The 19,394-nt window shown below is 35.1% G+C and overlaps 3 protein-coding genes across 4 annotated transcripts; 2 read left to right on the top strand and 1 right to left on the bottom strand.

The window, feature by feature from the left end:
- The first annotated feature begins 698 nt into the window (after nucleotides 1-698).
- On the top strand, nucleotides 699-6,331 carry LOC102623512 (uncharacterized). Its single transcript, XM_006470285.4, has 19 exons — nucleotides 699-1,059; nucleotides 1,179-1,216; nucleotides 1,351-1,373; nucleotides 1,506-1,612; nucleotides 1,706-1,757; nucleotides 1,836-1,920; nucleotides 3,215-3,305; nucleotides 3,655-3,693; nucleotides 3,874-3,941; nucleotides 4,069-4,131; nucleotides 4,262-4,317; nucleotides 4,397-4,470; nucleotides 4,637-4,729; nucleotides 4,820-4,921; nucleotides 5,092-5,172; nucleotides 5,261-5,352; nucleotides 5,499-5,514; nucleotides 5,661-5,771; nucleotides 5,861-6,331. The coding sequence occupies exons 1-19, from the start codon at nucleotides 928-930 to the stop codon at nucleotides 5,960-5,962; spliced, it is 1,425 nt and encodes a 474-aa protein (XP_006470348.2). The 5' UTR covers nucleotides 699-927; the 3' UTR covers nucleotides 5,963-6,331.
- Nucleotides 6,332-10,721: 4,390 nt separating this feature from the next.
- On the top strand, nucleotides 10,722-14,613 carry LOC102623802 (serine/threonine-protein kinase STY13-like). Its single transcript, XM_006470286.4, has 6 exons — nucleotides 10,722-11,441; nucleotides 12,481-12,602; nucleotides 12,842-13,038; nucleotides 13,187-13,361; nucleotides 13,811-13,945; nucleotides 14,096-14,613. The coding sequence occupies exons 1-6, from the start codon at nucleotides 11,063-11,065 to the stop codon at nucleotides 14,300-14,302; spliced, it is 1,215 nt and encodes a 404-aa protein (XP_006470349.2). The 5' UTR covers nucleotides 10,722-11,062; the 3' UTR covers nucleotides 14,303-14,613.
- Nucleotides 14,614-15,320: 707 nt separating this feature from the next.
- On the bottom strand, nucleotides 15,321-19,181 carry LOC102624093 (peptidyl-prolyl cis-trans isomerase CYP38, chloroplastic). Of its 2 annotated transcripts, none has more exons than XM_006470288.3 (7): nucleotides 18,756-19,181; nucleotides 18,380-18,655; nucleotides 18,060-18,259; nucleotides 16,470-16,705; nucleotides 16,137-16,279; nucleotides 15,897-15,968; nucleotides 15,321-15,704 (listed from the first exon to the last, which is right to left on the bottom strand). In XM_006470288.3, exons 1-7 carry the CDS (start codon nucleotides 18,912-18,914, stop codon nucleotides 15,690-15,692), a joined length of 1,101 nt encoding a protein of 366 aa, XP_006470351.2. In that variant the 5' UTR covers nucleotides 18,915-19,181; the 3' UTR covers nucleotides 15,321-15,689. The 2 variants fall into 2 exon arrangements, with proteins under 2 accessions (XP_006470351.2, XP_006470350.2); XM_006470287.3 differs by having other exon boundaries at nucleotides 15,321-15,804; nucleotides 18,756-19,174.
- Nucleotides 19,182-19,394: the final 213 nt, after the last annotated feature.

The raw sequence follows: 19,394 nt of genomic DNA, 5'->3' as shown, positions 1-19,394 counted from the left end.
AACTCGTAATGAGAACATTGTAATAGAAAGTATTTTATAAATATTAAAAAAAAATAGGGAGTAGAAAGCCATGGAAAAGAAGAAAGAGAAGGGTCGAAAGTCAATATTTAAAAAAATGACTATTTAATGTGATTTTATTTTATTTTATTTTTAAGAAGAAAGTATCACACATATTTTGTAGTTAAAATTTTTTTATAATATTAATTTCCACATTACTCATTTGAGTATTAATTAAGATATCGGACATAAAAGTTTTAGGGTTAGAAAAAAAAGAGAGTTATACATTAACTAATGAGTGTTATGTATGGATATTAAAAGTAATTATATAATTTTTATTTTTAATAAATTATTTTTAGTAATAATTTACATGATTGGCATATTATTAATAATTTTTTATTAAAATCAAAGTGTTCTAAACAATTTGAAATATTTAAAAATTTTTAAATTTCATCCTAAATGATATATTATTTATTGATCAATTAGTAATCTTTTACAAAAATTTAAGTAAATTAATTATATTATCTTTATCAATCAATTGATAAATATCATATTATTTTAGATGATTTTTTAAAATAAAAATTTTAAAATATATAACACTATTTAAATAAATTTTAATAAACAAATAGCACTATGCTAGTACTAATCACGTCCTTATTAAATTAAATCATTGATTTCTTTTGATAGGGTGGCTTTAAACGAACATACAAAAATAATTTTTTTTTAAAAAAAAGGAGGTAACGATTATCCTAACGCTAATTCATCTCTCTCTCTCGATAATTTTATTTTTTAATTCCCAGCGAATGATCGAATCGACAACGTGACAACTAAAATCAACCGCAAAAACAAAACCTAAGAACAGAGCTGTAGCAGCAGAAGCCGATACTGAGAGCTGGTTGGTCTGCTGACGCTGACGTTGGCACTGATGCAATGGGCGCTTTCTTTAACGAAGAGCTCTCGTTCCCTCCGGTCCACGCCAACTTTGCTTCGTCGCAAGAACAACTGATCAGATTCTCTAAAAACGTTCACGACAATGTTCACGGCAACATTTATCTCGACCCCGTCCGTAATTTCTATTATATTTTTTTTCTTATATTAAGCAATTTTGGCCACAAACATTCTGTGAATGTGAGTGAAGAAATTATGATTCTTTGTTATTGTATCGTCTTGTATTGTTCCAGCTCGCTTTGAAGTTTATTGACACTGAGCAGTTTCAGAGGCAAGCTGACTCTTTCATTTTACTTTTATATTTTGTTTTTAAAAAAATATATTTTTTGAATTATTCAGTTATTTGCAGTGGCTTTTACAATTATTTTATGTAGTTAATGATCAAATTTGCTTTTCATATTACAGGCTACGTGACCTTAAACAACTTGGTAAGTTTCCTAGGGGAAAAAAAAGGGAAGCCATAGGTGTGAATGGTGGTATATAGTAGATTTCGTAAAAATATGAACATGTAATTTTATTTTTTAATAATAACAAGACAATTTTATTTTCGAGTGTTTCAGGTGTGACGCATTTGGTTTATCCGGGGGCAGTGCATTCTAGGTTTGAACACTCTCTTGGGGTGTACTGGCTTGCCGGTGCAGCTATTCAAAAGCTCAAACAGAACCAAGTACAGAAACATTCTCTGTGTTTTTTGATTACTTTAAGTCTTATTTTGTTCAATATTTCGACATGTTTCATGTAAATGCTCCAATCATTGTAGGGTTTGGAACTTGGTATTGATAACTTTGACATCCAAACTGTGAAACTCGCAGGTAATTGATTGTGTTCCCCATGATTTTCCATTGCATATCGACCGATTCCTTATCTGCTTTCCTTTATCACATCTGTAGGACTGCTACATGATGTCGGCCATGGGCCTTTCAGTCACTTGTTTGAACGCGAGTTTCTCCCCCGTGTTGTTAGTGGCTGCAAATGGTACGCAATGCATTATGCTAGTGGGATGCATTTATCCTTCCTTTATTTATTTATTTATTTATTTTTTTAATTTTACTTGTGATGAGGACATTGGAGTTCAATTGGATGATGTATGTTTTTGCTCGGAAATCCTATGTTTTATTTTTAATTTTTATTTCAAGCAAGTTCCCAAGTAATTGATCAAAGTAGTGATCTCATATGTGTTTTTCTGTCAGTGAGCATTGTATGTTATGCTTGAATTCCCTCTCTCTTTTTCTTCCTCTTTTAATTTTTCAAATTATCTGTCAGAGTGTGCATTGGCAGATGAGTTTCCGGTCCTTCCACAGCTTCAATTTCGAGGGTACAGAAAAGTAGTATGAACTTAAAATTTTAAGTGCCACTAATATGGGAGTTAAAGGCAAGTTTGAATCGTGGTTTCTCTGATCTGATAACAACCCTATATCTCTCTAGTAATGATTGGGATCCCAACAATTAAGTCCCAACTTGAATCCCAAGTGTTATGTGGCATTCATCTATTGGAAAGTGAATTTCACAATTGATAAAATTAATATTCTACAATCCACTAAATGAATGGCATATTAGTTGAGACTCAAATTGGTCTCAAATGTTCGGATCCCTAGCGTTATTCGTATCTCTCTTCTTCAGCCACCTAGTTTTTTGTTACTTTTGAGTCGCACAATTACATACTACACGCACAATATATTCAGATAGGCTGTGTTTTCTTTTACCAAAAAGCTTTAAGAACTAATGGTAGTATTCCTTTGGTTTTGTTTGTGTGTGTTTGCATACTTATTTGAAGAATTAACTTCAGCTTCCTTTTAAATGTTAGTAAGCTAGAAAATATGCACAGTGAAGCTTGTTAATCTGATTTGGAGTCAAGTTGCAATTTGAATGTCTAGTTTTAAATAGAGGTTTGATTGAACTTTGTTCTGGGAAGTTGAATCATGAGTTTTTGCTTTTTCATTTTCTCAAATCTCTAAAGATAATTCTGTTAAGAACGGTTGTCTGCTTCGGGGAGCTTGCATAGGCTATCCCTGTGTGTAATGCATATGATTGGATAGTGGTTTACTAAGGATGCTTTAGGATTGCATCTCCCCTTACTCTGATGCTTGTTCTTCAATGGGAATATTGCTTCTCCTCTTCATTACGCTTATCATGCTTGCATTTCCTTCTTCATGAGATCTAGTGAAGTCCAAGTTCATGCTTTCAAGAGTTTTTATTTTCTCCTTCTCCCCTCGCCCAACTGCTTTTAACAGAATTCTTTTGTGCTTTATGTGATAATTTTTCCTCTTAGGTCTCATGAGCAGATGTCATTGAAGATGGTTGATCATATCGTTGACGAGCACCATATTGATCTTGACTTTGAAATGATTAAGAAAGTAAAGGTAAGTTGAACTTACTAGAAATCCTCCGTTTTCCAAATTCTGTTAGAACCATGACTGGATTTTTATTATTTAAGGCATTGAGTGAGTGAGTAATGTCCGCAACAATTTTATGTGATTGGAAATTCTCTCTTGCAGTTGAACTTACGGTTGAAATTTGAAACAGAAGTTTCAACAGGGATAGATAAATAGAAGTTTTATATTAAACTTTACACTCTGTGTGTGTGTGTGTGTATCCTCCATTGAATGTCAATCTCACATTGTTTCAGTATTATTAGCACTGGCTCTTGTTGTTCCATAAATGAATTTTTCTCAGATTTATATTCATTCGAACATTTATTGCTTGTAACAGGAGATGATAGTTGCTAGTTCTGAGCTCACACTCCCAAAAGTAAGATCCTTTCAGAAATTCCATTGTATTAGCCTATTTTTATTGATATCTGGTTCTCATTATTGTTTCTCTCTTGGAAAATTTGTCGTGCTTGTACATCTAGTTTCACGCTCTTCTTAAGTTATTAGTTTATGGTTATTTGTTATATTTGTCAATCTTTATAGTAGCCTTCATTGGTAGGGCACACGGGAGAAGCATTTCTTGTATGATATTGTTGCAAATGGTCGAAATGGCATTGATGTGGATAAGTGAGTCTTATTGATTCAACTGATTACTGATTATATAAACCCTTTCTGTTTAATTGTAAGTTTCAAATTTGTGCCATTGTATACCATTTTGTTGTGAGAATAATGCCCTGGGGATATATTTATGTAGGTTTGATTATATTGTCCGGGACTCCCGAGCTTGTGGCCTAGGATGCAACTTTGAGTTTCAGAGGTCAGAGTTAAATTTTCTAGATGCTTTGGTTTGTTATTGGTGCCTGATACTATTTTTGTAGTGATATAATAGTAATAATAATAATAAAAGAAAGAAAACATGTTTAGCGTCAATTTTCATTTCTTGCCAGGTTGATGGAGACTATGCGGGTTTTGGATGATGAGATTTGCTATCGTGCCAAAGAGTGTTAGTATATTTAATTTAAGTCCATTATTGCAGCTGTATTTACTTTTATTATTCTTGCCAATTTATGGGTTTTTGCCAGATCTAACTGTCCACAAGTTATTTTACACTCGCGCGGATCTGTATAGAACAATATATACACATCCAAAAGTAAAGGTACGAAATGGAATTATTTATTCTATATCATAGATGATCTCTGTCAGCATGTTCTGTTGTTCATGCCTCCTATATATTATTTGTTCTTTCTCATATTACTTTTCAATGATCTCTCTGCTTTTATGGTAGTCTGCAGTTCCCTAATCTGACTGTTTTTCTATTGCAGGCGATAGAGCTTATGGTTGTGGATGCCTTGTTGAAAGCAAATGATTTTCTAGAAATTTCGTCGTCCATTGAAGATCCTTCGGATTACTGGAAGGTTCAAAAGCTGTTTAGTATGTTTGATATTTACAGATTTTTTGTCCTGATGTATAAAATTCTATGCTAATTATGGTTCTTGGAAATTCAGTTGGATGACTCAATAATCAAAACTATTGAGATAGCTCCAAACCAAGAACTCAAGGAATCTAGGGATTTGATTTTGCGGATCCGAAGGAGGAATTTGTATCAGGTAGCGAAGCTTTGCTGATTGACTTCTCCTGTTTTGCTCTGATGTGAATTATCAGACGGAGGCATAGCACCTTTATGCATCTCTTTTCTATTCTGATAACGTGCTTTATGTTAAATAACTTGTTATTTTGAAGTTATATCTTACTAAGATTAAGGTGAAAATTGTGGCAGTTTTGTAATGAGTACACTGTTCCAAAAGAGAATCTAGAACATTTCAAAGATGTTACCCCGCAAGATATTGTTTGTTCCCAGGTAAACATTTATGCACAGATATTTATTCATATGTTCTTTGCAAATGAAGTAAATCAAAGTTTCTAATAATTATTTATTCACTTCACAGAAAAATGGTGGAGCAATATTAAAAGAAGAGGATGTTGCTGTTAGCAATGTGAGGATTGATTTGGCTCGTGGAAGGCATAATCCTCTGGAAAGGTATTTGAAGAAAAACAGAGGCATTTCTATTTCTTTTTCTATCCTACAATTTTCACTTTTCACTGCAACCACTAATATTTCTTTTTATTATCTTTTTTTTCTTTTCTTTTCTTTTCTTTTCTTTCCGGGATCATGTTTGCTTCCAGCATTAACTTTTTCAAGGTAATAAAATCTATTTTGACAGGCTAAATCCTTGCAACTAATTCCTAATTTTTTTTTTTTTATCATTTTTCGGTATCAGTTCTTCTAGACTTCCTGTAGGTTCCACATTTCAGTGTACAACTTTCTACAGCTTCATTTCTTTTCAGGATTATGAAAGCAAGGAAAAATTCCCTATACCTGATAATCGCATTAGTCACTTGTTGCCTACATGTTATCAGGACATGATAGTGAGGGTGTACTCCAAAAAACCTGAGCTGGTGTGTAATTTCAATGTTTTGGTGGTTTGATCTTATTGTTTTTTCTACGCCTTTCTGTTCCAGTGATTGCAAATATTTCTGTGAAACAGGTGGGAGCAATCTCTGAGGCTTTTGAAAACTTTCAGTTAAAAACGTATGGGATCAAAGCACAAGTACATGAAACTCCAGTGAAGAAGAAAAGGCGCTTATGAGGTGACCATCTTGTAGATTGTCTTTCTTGGTTGACATCCAGCCAAATAATATATTTAATTATATATAGTTGCCAGTCAGCAAATCAATACATTTCAGATATCACACACCACAAAGAAGCATGAGTTGTAAATGCTTTTTCACACGCTGTTTCTACTTACCCTTAATTCCACCACGTAAAATCAGTTTGTATAGTTGATGGGCATTTGGTGTCTGTCAATTCGTTGAGTATTTGAACCCAGTATTGCTTTCTGTATTCTGTTGGTTTCGGTTTCAATTATGCCAGTGCTCTCCCTCGAAAAGATTGAAGCCTGCTTTTCATCAGGTGAATTCCTGGATGAAGCTGTGGTAAGTATTTGATTTCCTGTTGAGTTTCTTGCAGCTGGTGATGAAACATTATTTGAGATTTTATTCTGACGACGAACATTATGTTGTTTATGAATCGATACATATTGACTGGACCTTGCATACACATGGAAAGAATTGCCACGAACATTATTAACAGAAAAGCACAGCCAATCTATAAGCTCGAATGGTATCAATAAAGCTAACGAGTCATGTTTTGATCAATCTCTTTACAATTTCTCCCCGTACGAATTAGCTTGACTTTTTCTCGGCCGGATTTGTTCAACACCACTTTCAAGGCAAAATATAATAAAAAAATAAACGAACATCCATTTATCCAATTTCTCCTATCATAGTTCGTTTCCCTACCCTTTATCTTCTGAAGCGAGATTTGTCCAAGTCAGATTCTAGTTAGCCGATGATGTAGCTTAGTCATGAGTCTCATGACAAGAGAAGTCTTATATCTAAGCACTTGCGAGATCACAAGTCTGGACTCTGGAACGGAGAAAATGCCGGGGAGGCTTTGGGGCAAAAAAAATTGTTCAATCGTTATGCAAAACCTAGTGTGCCAACAAACTCACAAATAACGCCGTTTTGCCGTTGCTTGTTCGGGCACCAATTAGGGTATATATATATTAGGAGCACAGCATGCATACCCATAGCCCATAGGGGCTGTTTTTATGAGGGGCCAAAAAAAAAAACAAAAATTGTGTACAATAATCCAATTTCCCATATCATTTTCTGTATGCCTTGGAATCAATTGGATAAAGGTGTTGAAGGAAAGTCATATTGTGAAAGGATATAATCACGGGGCAAAAATGGGTCGGCAGAACACAATTCACAACAATGAATTTTATTATGAATGGAAAGAGTAGAAGTGAGTTGTGTTGGGGGTTGCTCCGTGAATTCAAGTCTCGATACAAAATGATGACCTCTTCTTTTGATATGTGATGAAGTCAAAAAGTTGATGCTTCACGTGCATGCATGGTGTTTGTAGAATTGGTACTAGTCTAGTCTATGGAGAGTAGAGTAGCAAACCAAAAGCAGGACAAGACAAACGCATCACTTCGATAACAAGATAAGATAAGGTTCCCTTTTGCCCCTTTTTTCAGTTAAATTGCACAGTATGCTGCTTCGTACTTCTCTTAAAGTCCATGACTTAATTTTTTATAAGCTCAGGAGACGATCCCAGCTCATACTTAATAGTAGTGTAATTAATTAACAAAAGTCAATTTAACGACGGCTCGCAGAAGAGATAGTATAGAGGCTCCTGTACATGCTTGAATTTAAATGATCTGTCGGTATGACATTTTTGACGTTATATTTCACTATCACTAATTTATGTGGAGGCCATCTATATCCAGCGTTACTCAATTCTTGAGAATAATAATTTTCATTACTTTGGTTTTTAGCAGTTGCATATCGGGGATCACCCACAATATCTTTTGACGTTATCTCAGACCCAATGATTGAAATGAAACCCTACCATCTTTGCAACTTGAATATAATACCAAATTTGGTTCATTCTTCTGCCTCTACAAACTCAACATCCGGATCCCCTCTTATGTTTACGATTTCCTTATTAATGTTATTATAAGGAACCGAACTCCACTCCTTGTTAGCATTTCCGGTTACTTAATGTGATATTTATTGTATTAGTTGTTGAGAGATAACTAAGATTAGTACTTGACAGATATAAGTGCCACAATATCGGTTGAGATATATACATATTTTTCTCAAAAGAATCTAAAAATCCTTTTCATCGTGCAATTTACAATCAAACCATACAATAATATTTCTAAGGAATTTATAGACAATTTTCTTCTTCGTTCGAAAAAGAAAAAACCCATGAATAGAGACAGGCTGTATATGTATTGGTGGCCACCGGGCGGTTGGCAGTATTGATGAAACAATAATTTTTTTTTTTTTTGAATACTGTTATACAAGACTGTAGGTATTACAATTAATATTTACAAACAGATTCTACAATTGGGACCTTCTTCGTGGCGTATACTCCTCTGAAGCGCTGCCCAAATTCTTTAAACCCTCTCAAATATTCAAGGGTTGTCCACTCTACTCACATTTCGTGAAAAATAGATTGGCTCCACTCAATTATTTAATAATTGAGGGAAGATTGTAACTAAGCCCTATAAATACTTTTATGGAGGCTCGAACCCTTGCACTCATTATTCTAAGTGCAAGGGTTCTCCCACTGGACCAAAGGCCTATTGGCGATGAAACAATAATTTAGTTGTACGCTCAAGTGCTAGTTCGGTAGGAGGCAGAGGACCCATTTCTTTTTCTATTAATCTATTATTGGTCTCTACGTATTAAGTCTATCAAATGATCCCCTAACTTTTCATTCGTAAAAGTCTTCCTATTTGTTCCCTCAAAAGTTATAAATTTGAATCAAGAATAACTTTTTGATTGAGTAGCGACTGCATTCTTGTTAAAATCGAAAGTTTGATGAGTCTCTTGGGGTATTATTAGAGTATAATTTGATTATGGATTTCTTGGTTGAACTTTAATAAATTTCAGATTTACCTACTGATGGCTAAAGTCTTCTCATGTACTATCAAATGATATAGCATTTGAAAATAGGCACAACTCGACATTTGAAGGGTTAAATTATTTATTTTTTCATTCTCAATTTATTTGAAATTATTAATTAAAATACTATTTAATCCCTTGTTGTTTATTATTCATATTAGAACATAGGCATGGATGCCCCTTAATCATAAATTCCCCACTTTATATTTAGTAAAAAAGATGTTGACGATTTACGTAAAAATTAACACGCCCTTTCCGATATTTCCACAACAATGGCATCAACAGTCAAGGCCAAAAAAATTGCTTCCGTGTTGCTTTTGTTATTTATTGGGTTCTATTTAAGGATAGAGTAGAAGAAAGAAGGAAAGGCTTTTAATTTTGTTTTTACTTTTATTTGTTTTAATTTAAAAAACAACAATAAATTTCTTTTAAGTAAGAGCAAAGTACCCTTAAAAATACAGACACCTGATGTCATCAGACATATCACTTTGTTTATATATATATATATACTGATATATTACAATCAGAACTCTACTAATATTTTTATAATCAGATATCAATCGACACCCTTACTTTAATATGAGAGATAAATATATTCTATCCCTAAAACGGGAAGTTTAAATATACTACTATCAAAGGAAGTTGAGTCACAACAATTATTGGGAGTCAAACTCATGTGCCCAAAATTACTAAATGCATGAGTTATCAATGGGCTACAATCCCATTAGCATCATACATATCACTTTATTATCAAAATTTTTTGACAATTATTTTTTTCACTTAATGTTTTAGTTTTTATTATTATACTACCATATAGTTAAAGTTAACAAAAAAATTCGAGGTAAAATAATAAAAATAGAAACATCAAGTGGTAAAAAGTAATTATAAAAAATAATAATAATAAAATAATAAAATAATAATATCCCAAAGTACAATATTTCCTCACATCAACCATATGCTTCTTTATTGCAGGTAGATTTGCTTTTTGCTTCCTGCTTCTGCTCTTACGCCTGTTTATTGATTAGATTAAACTACGCAGTCATGTAACTGAATTGAACTTCCCATAAATGGCAAAAACATTTGTGAACTCATAAGTCCCAACAGTGCTCTCCTCGCTCCCATCACTCACCACTCAATCATTTTGAATCCCGTAAACTCCCGTCACCTTATTTATAGATATGACAAATTAATTTTTAGTATATTAAATTATTTGATATTTAAATATTATATTGAGTTCCGACTAATTTAGATTCGAGTTGGATAGGATTACTAAAACGATAAAACTCATATAACAAATTATTTACTTCAACTAAAAGAGAAATTTTATGAGTTAATTCCAAAATCATTTTTTTAAGGTTAACTTTTACCTACACTCATAAATTTTTATCAAAATCTCATTAACATCCATCGTAGAACCTTATGGGTGTCCGTAAAAACTGAGTTTCTAACCGCAATGAAATAAATATGAATTTATAGATAAATAAACTGAATTTATGTACGGAAACATATCTTTGAATGCTTAGCAATTTGAATGCCGGTTGAAACTATAAAGACTTGACTTTTTTTTTTAATTTAAATTACTTGTGAGTAAACTAGATCACTATTAGTTTAAAATAATGTATAACTGAAGAAAAAAAAAAGAAAGTATCATTTGCAACTTCCATGTAACTGTCTCCGGTTTCCACGGTATCGATGGACTACAGTAGCATTGAAAGAGAAAGGTTACACAGAAAAAAGAAAAATAATAACAATAATAATAATAAAAAGGTACATTGACCGTGAATCCCATAAAATAACAAACAACAACCCACGAGACAGAAAGAGAAAGACACCATGAATGAATTTATTAAAGAAAATAAAAGAAGAGGTTGTGATGAGAAGAACAGACCGAGGTGGGTCAGAAAACAGACGTCGTGTTCAGGAAAAATCCATGTGCCCACATGGCTTCTAGTTATTGCATTAAGAATTTATATATGTGTATATTTATAAATTTTATTATGTAGTCTGTATGCTGCCCACAAGTTACATAAAGAATTTATATATGTGTATGCATACCATTATTATTGTTATTATTATTATTATTATATGTATATAAGCAGTTACACTGTTGGTGCGTTTTGTCCTTGGCTTAACAAACTTGTTTGATCAGAAGAAGAGAGTGAGTGTGAGAGTGTGTTTTTGTTTTGTTAGCTTAGAGAACACTTGAAATGAAGGAGAAGAGTGAAACTGGAGGTGGGTATGTGAGAGCAGATCAGATAGATCTGAAGAGCTTGGATGAGCAACTACAGAGGCATCTAAGTAGAGCATGGACTATGGAGAAGAACAAGAACAGGAAAGAACATGAAGATAATTTAGCTGAAGATCACCATCACCATCTTCATGGGGTCCAAGGCGGCCACCACCCCCACCACCAACATCTACCGAGACCCATTTACACCCGCAGCCGCAGTAGCAGTACTACCAGTTCTTCTGTCAGGAGGCAAGAATGGGAGATTGATCCTGCTAAGCTCATCATCAAAGGTGCCATTGCTCGTGGCACTTTTGGCACTGTTCACCGTGGCATTTATGATGGCCAAGACGTTGCTGGTAAGTATTCGTTCATTTACCCATTTTTGAGAATTTTGTTCATATATATAATATTCCACTCATGCATGTGGTATCATTGGTAACAGTTTAAGTTATAACTTTTGAGTTGTTTTTGGGCTCATAACTTTCCACTTATGCTTGCTTGATTGTACCAGACTTGAGTTTCTATGAATTAAGATGTTTCTTGTTTGGTTTTTTTATTGTAAATTAGTGCTGGCATAGTTTTATTCTGATGGCTTTGTTTGTGTTGCATACCATATTAAGGGATTTTGCTGCTTCAATTGCTGTTTCAATATTGCTCCATTGGACCATTTCCTCGCCAAAGATTGAGGGGAAACAAATCTTGGATTTTCAGTTGCATGTGGACTGGGACAATGAGATTAATTTTCCACTGCTATGCCCAATATCTAAGTGGGATTTCCTTTTTTTTTATTAACAAAAAAAAATTGGATTTTTCCATGGCCAAATGGATGGAAACTCTTTAGTTTCTTTTAGCAAATAACTTCTTGTGATAGACCTTTATAGATCTAAAACTTTCAAAATCCATCCGTGAATCACGAGACTGGTTGAGTTGGCAGTTAGCTGTATGGTAACCTCAATATTGTTGTTATGTTCTTTTTCTTGAACTTTCATGTGTCTTACGTTATTGTTGATTCACATTAATTTTTTGCCTCACCTTTTCAGAATAAAAAGCTAAATAATTAAAGCACCAAAAGATTTTATACACTTGCATGTTCTATTGCCAAATGGTGCTCATGTCATCTATTATTTTCTGGCAGCTAAATGAATCTAGTGATGGCAATAATCTCTAGTTATAAGCTGCAACTATTTTTTTTTTCTACTGACTATTTTCGTATTTGATTATAATTTAGATTTTGATTCACTAAAATTCTTTTATGATGTGCAGCTGCTTTACTTATCAATTTATGAGGCCCTTTTCTCCCTAACGCAACTAAATGGTTTATAAATTCAAAGTGAATCACGCATCTTCTTTTCATCCTTCGGAAACTTTTAACTTTACTTCCTTTCTTAAGCTCAGTTAAACTTCTTGACTGGGGGGAAGAGAGCCACAGGTCCGAGGCCGAAATAGCTTCTCTTCGAGCAGCTTTTACCCAAGAGGTTGCTGTTTGGCACAAGCTAGATCATCCTAATGTAACCAAGGTAACATTTGTCATCCCAATGAAACAGTAGCAGAGGTAATGTGATATCTTGGAACAATGTCAATTTGTCAGAACCCCACTTAGATATTGCACCGCATTGAAAGACAATGACCTGTAAAAGGGTCAATGCTCCAATTAGTGTGTCACACCCAAACGTTTTTAAATTGGGAGTCTCTTTACAGATTTCCAGATGTTCAATGAAACTTATCTTCAATCATACATGTTAAACTTTTTGTGCAGTTTATAGGGGCGACCATGGGTACGTCAGAGCTAAACATACAAACGGACAATGGTCACATAGGCATGCCAAGCAATTTTTGCTGTGTTGTTGTTGAATACTGCCATGGGGGTGCACTGAAGTCTTACCTCATTAAGAACCGGAGAAGGAAGCTAGCTTTCAAAGTAGTTATTCAGCTGGCACTGGATCTTGCACGAGGGTAAACTTCTCATGCCTTATCTGTATAATGAATGCTTATCTCATCTGTTCTTCAAATCTGTCACATTTGAAACTGCAACAGGTTTGCATTTTGCATATGAAAGTAATCTGTAATTTAGATTATTTAAGCTCGCTTCTCCAATTCATAGGTTAAGCTATCTTCAGTCCAAGAAAATCGTCCACAGAGATGTTAAAACAGAAAACATGCTACTGGACAAGACCCGTACAGTGAAGATAGCTGATTTTGGGGTTGCTCGCCTCGAAGCTTCAAATCCTCATGATATGACTGGGGAGACTGGAACACTTGGTTACATGGCCCCAGAGGTATTCAGCTGAGTATCTTGAATTTGAACTCTGCAATAGTCTTACTCTCTCTCTTGCACGCCTATGATCATTGTGAGGGTAAATAGGTAAATCAATGAATTCAAGGGGCCCTGTTATTAGTGCATTTGAAGAGTGTGGATGCTATTCACCTTGTTAGGTGTTAGATAAAACTTCATTTCTTAGCATTGATCAACCCTGCAACACATGACTTGTGCTTTCCCAGTGGTATTTGATATCCTTGGAAAAGATATGTCACTCTTATGTTACTTAAAGGCTGTTCCAATCACATTATAAAAGATGATGTTCTCTTTAAAATTTAAGCACTTATGGATACAGTTTTTGGAAACAATTTGCCTTTGCATCAGTGATTGGCTTCACCGTGCATGGTTCTTTAAAATCCTAAACAATCTGTGTCTAACTTATTAACAATGACTTTTGAAATGGGACAGGTTCTCAATGGCAGTGCATACAATAGAAAGTGCGATGTATACAGTTTCGGTATCTGCTTGTGGGAGATATACTGCTGTGACATGCCCTATCCTGACCTCAGTTTTTCGGAAGTGACATCAGCTGTTGTCCGCCAGGTAGATTAAATGAAACCTTTAACTACAGATGGGAGTACTTCTTGATAATATTGCTATAGTTTATTTACAATATGCTCTTGATAATCATATCACAGCCATTTCTAAGATTTTGCTGAAGGGCAATTCTAACATACATATGTAAAACTGCAGAATTTGAGGCCAGAGATACCCCGATGCTGCCCAAGCTCTCTTGCAAATGTGATGAAGCGATGCTGGGATGCCAACCCTGACAAACGTCCTGAGATGGATGAGGTTGTAGCCATGTTAGAGGCCATTGACACATCCAAGGGTGGAGGCATGATCCCGGTTGATCAGCCCCAGGGTTGTTCATGTTTCCGCAAATATCGAGGACCCTGAAAGGAGTTGCCCCTAGAGTTAAAGCAAGGATGTGTTTGCGATACAAACCAAGTTCTGATACCCAAGTTGTATTTAATTCAATTGAAAGAAAGGGATCTAAGAGCTGATGGCACAAAAAAAAAAAATGCGGAGGCTGTAGGCTAGGAGGAGGAAATCTGGCGGTATTTGCTTCTGTTAGGTGATGTATTCTGTAAAGGTTTTCGTTCCTTTTTCTTGTCCTTCTAAGAAAACAGTTACGGCATGGATTAGCTTGACAATTTCTATAATGAGCTTAGATTACCAATTGATATGGTAATGGATCAGTTAACTGACTGTACACCTCTGCTCAATGACGAGATTGGTAGAGTAACAAAATTTGTTAGCAAGAAAATCGGATGATCCTCGGAGAAAAGGCTAATAATTTTTACAAGTGATGACTGGTTCACTCTTTTATAGAGTTTGGAAGAAGCAAAATTTTGAAAAATCCATGGTTTAATTTGACATTTCTTACCTACAGGCTATAGTGGTGAGTCCAACAATCGTACCCTCTAATTGATGGTGAGTCCAATAATGGTACCTAAGGATACCATATTCCACAACTTTAAGTATTGTCAGATATTCGAATTTCAATAAATTTTGTTGTTTTTCTGATCATATGACAGTGACTACGGAGAATTATTAGTCAAACCCACTGTTATATGTAAGAAATGTCAAATTAAGCTACCGATTTTTCAAGTGTTTCTTCAAAATTCCTTGCAGAGTGAACCAACCATCACTTTAGTTAAATTTATTAGCCTTTTCTCCAGGGATCATCCTAGAATTCTGGTATTACTACAGAATACGATAATTCTGTCATTTGTAGAATCTGTGATAACTCAGCTGCTGAATAGCATGCTTATGATATCATTTTCCAGGACAAGTTTATTCAAGACTACGTACTTTTCTAAAGCAAGCAAGCAACCATGAATTATGGATCTCTCCGTATCATTCACTCTACAATCTTCTGTGTCAATAACATGTCCAATGCTATCAAAGGGAATTTTCATTTAATGCAAATCTTATTAAGTCAAAGCTATAAAACTAGTTTGGTAACAAATTCAGGGGTCACACTAGTAACGTTCAAAAGAATGCACCGTCGTTTTGATTACTACAATTCTCTCGAAAGGAAAAAAAAATGGAGAGTTATTGAACAAATAACAAATTCATAGTTTGAAACCAAATATAAAGTAATCGGCTTTAGATCGATTAATTTGTCATTAGTGTCACCCATAATCAAGAACCGATGATTGAAAGGTCTAAGCAGCAATCTTGTAGCTTGGGTTGACAAGATTTTCCAGGCCGGACACTACTTGAATTGATTGAATCACGTCACCAACCTTGACATCCGCCAAAAGACCTTCATTTTCCGTCACATAACCAAACACTGCATATCGGCCATCCAAAATATTGGCATTACTAGGAGTTAATTCACTTTCTTTTAGAAGCCAGAATACCTGGCTTGAACCAGAGTTATCCTCAAACTCCTGACAAGCATAAAATTCAGGAAACTTCTAATCAGCTTTAATTTTAAGAATCATGTATGTGCAGAAAAGTAGTGTTAAATTCCCATACTCACATCTCTAGCCATCGCCATCGTTCCAAAAGCATTAAATGGAAGCTTTGTTTGAGCCTTGTAGAGACCAAGCTCCTGTCCAAAAACATTGTATCAAATTTCAAAATGACAAAGCAAACACAAGTGCTAAATGTGTAAAGAGAAGTTGCTAATTGGAAAATTATGAAAAAGACATCAGAAGACTGGTCAAAAGACGAATTTTTGGCAAAGCACATTGATGAAGAGAAACTTTTAGAAACTTACCTCCAAAGTAGCTCCATAAAAAGGTGACTTCTCCCCTTCCACCATGATTTCCAATGGTATTGTCCGGGTTTTTTCTGTACTAGGATCAATAAAACCCTCAGCAGGACCTTCAGGATCGCCTGTTTGAACGACAAAGCCATCCGCTGCAGCAAAAATCAAGGGTGCCCAAGTATTATAATCATGTACACAAGTAAGAACACTTGCAACTTTGGGCAGAATCTTTTGTCTTAAAGCAACTGGTAAACCACTTAAACCTACAGTAGCCGTAATGACTAAAACAGAGGGAAAAACAAAGAAATATTCCAACAGCAGAAATGACACAAACTTCAGTACCTCTTTGGATTTCCATGCCATCATAAAAGTGCCTCTGCACCAAATCAACAAAATTTCCCGCAGTTACCGGAGCATTGTATCCATCAAGAACTATTCGGAACACACACTCATCTACATTAGGATTGTCCTTGACTTTGACCTTCATATCAACAGTTGCTCTCCCCTTCAACAGAGGCATACTTTGGTATTCTTCTGGCACTTCATATGGGAAGCCATCCACCATATCCTCTTCAACACTGCAGAAACCCAATGCCCCAGGAAGATCTCAGCTGCAGTCAATGACAACGTCTATATGAGAATAGTTTATTTTAGTAGGATGAACTTCTATAAGTCCTTCCCAATTTCATGTTGAAGGTAGGATACAGTTCTTGTGGAAGGGAGATTTGTCATTACTAATCCATTTCTTTGTAAAGACCTCTATGACATGACATTGTTAGTTTAGCATTTCCTTAACTGTAATGAACATTAGTTGGTACAAAGGGCCACAACATAGTTCGATTGTCCGGAAATCCCAGGCTGCAAACTAATGCCCTTTCAAGTAAGGAACAAAGCCAAAGAACCAACTTTGGTCTAATACACTAACCGAAAATAACTTATTGAACCACTTTATAAAGGTAAGCTGAACTTTAGCACTCGGAGAAGAGTATGGATATTCAATTATTGAAATGGACTTATGTAATTGGGGTGGGTACATCAATCCTTTTGAAGAGATGGGGATGATCAATCCATGGGTGGAAGAACAACAGGCAATTCTGAATTTAAATAGAAATCCAAAGAGCATTCGGGAATCTATAATGACAAGAATGCGGCAGTTATACCGCAGCAAGAGCATTGTGGAAAGCATTATGTCATTGACAATCTTTAAATCAAGACAATGAATTCTTATTGAGGGCACTCTTGGTCTTAATAAGTGAATGGCAGCCAAGACTTAATGCTTGGCCTCCTACTCAATTTTGATTACCCATATAATTTAGGAATTACAGTTTCTAGAGCTGAAAATCTCAAAACATTATAGATCAGGAACAAATGATACTCCAAAAAAATAGGATCTTAGATGCACAAACATTCAAGTTGTTCTGTATTCGAACCTCTGCTTTATATTGAAATATCGCCCTGCTGTTTCCCTTCTTAAGCAGATTACAATAGTCTTCCTCTACAAAGAAGGGAAAAGAAAAGACAGCAGGAACCCATTGATTTATAAAGATAACACTTTTCTAGCTGTTAGTTGAGATGAGATATTAGAACATAAATTAATGAACTATGACCTGGAATATGACTCACATAAACTTATAACTGATTTATCTTTAGAGTTTCTTGCAGGTTAAGTGTCCAAAGTTATCTTTAGAACATTACAATGGGATAATGCATCTTAGGGTTTGTAAAATTTTAGGAAATATTTGTTTCCAAAGTCAAACTCTAAATAATAAATAATTAAAGCATAAAGACACTCGCACCCTAAATCCTACCATTTAAACAGCATCCTAACTCTCATTTTGAGATTGTTTATGCTTCCTGCCAATAAAAGAGAATTGAAGAAACCCATCTACAGCGTGGAATATTAATGACTCGCAACGAAAGAGTAATTCTCACCCGCCAACATAGTTGAGCAGCTCCTTTTGTTTAGGCGCAACAGCATCTCTATCCCTATCCTCCACAATCTGTTGCAACTCATCCATTCCAGCTTCCAGCTTCTGAAGCAACTCCATCCCATGCTCCTTCTTCGATTCAGCTAGTCCCTCGACAATCAGACTCTTCCCTTGCTTAAGTGTCCGCGAAGCCTGCCTCACATTCTACACACCACAACATGCAAAAACAAAAACAAGGCTTTCAAGTTTCAACTCACAGTTCAATCAAACCCTTTTCATATTTGAGCCAAAACTCAAGAGAAATCAATTAAAACAAAAGCTTACCCTCTCAACGGGATCAAGTGCTTTGACACCAGCAATCTTAAGACTGTCAGTAATATCTTCAAGCGGCTTCTGTACTTCCCTCACAGCTTTATTGTCAATAGGCAATGCATACCTCAGCAATGCACCGGGGTCCTTAATTGGTGGTCCCGATATCAACACAGATACATCAGGCATTGCCATATTAATATTAGCATTTATATTTGCATCAGCAATTGCAGGCACTCCAGTTATCAACCCAGCTGCCAAGGCTATTGAAATTGCACATTCCTTCAATTTCTGCTCCTCAAAATTAAAAACAACTTCAATTTAGACTTTTAAACTTTCAAAAGTATTATCAAAAGCAAACAACAAAGAATAAAAATACAAAATCTGTCACCTGAAATGGGTTGTGATTATGATTTTTAACACAACATTTGGGCAACAAGCGCCTGCTCAATACACGGCCATTGTTGTTGTTACACTTATAGTGAGTTGTTTGAATACGGTTGGTGGGTAATCTTGGAGTAACGAAGTTGCAAGAAATAATGGCCGCCATAGTGTAATTTTACCAAGTTTTGAGAGGTATCAAACACATATAGTGCCAAGATTTTCAACAAATGAACGAAGAATATGAAACTTTTTTTTTTTTGGGTCTTTTGAGGGAGTTGAGTGAGAGTGAGAAAAATTTGTAGATAAGGTTTTACTTGGTCCCTAGGAAGAAATAAGAGGATGTGCCGACTGCTAAGCTTATGCCGCTGCAAATCTAGAAGGTTATATCTTGTATGTTCAGAGTCCCCACGCTTCGGATAAGATAACGAGAATTGTGATTTTGTGGACATGGCCTCTGGGCTTCATGGTTTGCTTAGAGAGGTCCAATGAAGTTGGGAGATATTGCCTTTTTTTGGGTAATTTCCACTTTTTGTTATTGGTTATTCGTTCTTCTTAGTAATTAATTCCATTGAAGAATGACGTGGCCGTGTCATATGGCATCTCATCATTTTAAAATCATAGAATTTCCAATTTTTGTAAAAATAAA

Source organism: Citrus sinensis, chromosome 2 (assembly GCF_022201045.2).
Source record: "Citrus sinensis cultivar Valencia sweet orange chromosome 2, DVS_A1.0, whole genome shotgun sequence".
NCBI classification, from domain to species: domain Eukaryota; kingdom Viridiplantae; phylum Streptophyta; class Magnoliopsida; order Sapindales; family Rutaceae; genus Citrus; species Citrus sinensis.
The sequence above is the reverse complement of the archived record's forward strand: the minus strand, read 5'-3'. Positions and strand labels throughout refer to the sequence as shown.

What these genes read in the sequence shown, in the direction of transcription:
- LOC102624093 (XM_006470287.3), bottom strand. Translation starts at nt 18,914, where the DNA reads ATGGCGGCCATTATTTCTTGCAACTTCGTTACTCCAAGATTACCCACC. An exon ending in ATAATCACAACCCATTTCAG is followed by an intron (nt 18,656 to 18,755) that starts GTGACAGATTTT and finishes TTTGAGGAGCAG; the next exon opens with AAATTGAAGGAATGTGCAAT. An exon ending in CACTTGATCCCGTTGAGAGG is followed by an intron (nt 18,260 to 18,379) that starts GTAAGCTTTTGT and finishes TGTGGTGTGTAG; the next exon opens with AATGTGAGGCAGGCTTCGCG.
- LOC102623512 (XM_006470285.4), top strand. Translation starts at nt 928, where the DNA reads ATGGGCGCTTTCTTTAACGAAGAGCTCTCGTTCCCTCCGGTCCACGCC. An exon ending in TGCAACTTTGAGTTTCAGAG is followed by an intron (nt 4,132 to 4,261) that starts GTCAGAGTTAAA and finishes ATTTCTTGCCAG; the next exon opens with GTTGATGGAGACTATGCGGG. An exon ending in GAAGGAGGAATTTGTATCAG is followed by an intron (nt 4,922 to 5,091) that starts GTAGCGAAGCTT and finishes AAATTGTGGCAG; the next exon opens with TTTTGTAATGAGTACACTGT.
- LOC102623802 (XM_006470286.4), top strand. Translation starts at nt 11,063, where the DNA reads ATGAAGGAGAAGAGTGAAACTGGAGGTGGGTATGTGAGAGCAGATCAG. An exon ending in TGATGGCCAAGACGTTGCTG is followed by an intron (nt 11,442 to 12,480) that starts GTAAGTATTCGT and finishes TCTTAAGCTCAG; the next exon opens with TTAAACTTCTTGACTGGGGG. An exon ending in ATCATCCTAATGTAACCAAG is followed by an intron (nt 12,603 to 12,841) that starts GTAACATTTGTC and finishes CTTTTTGTGCAG; the next exon opens with TTTATAGGGGCGACCATGGG.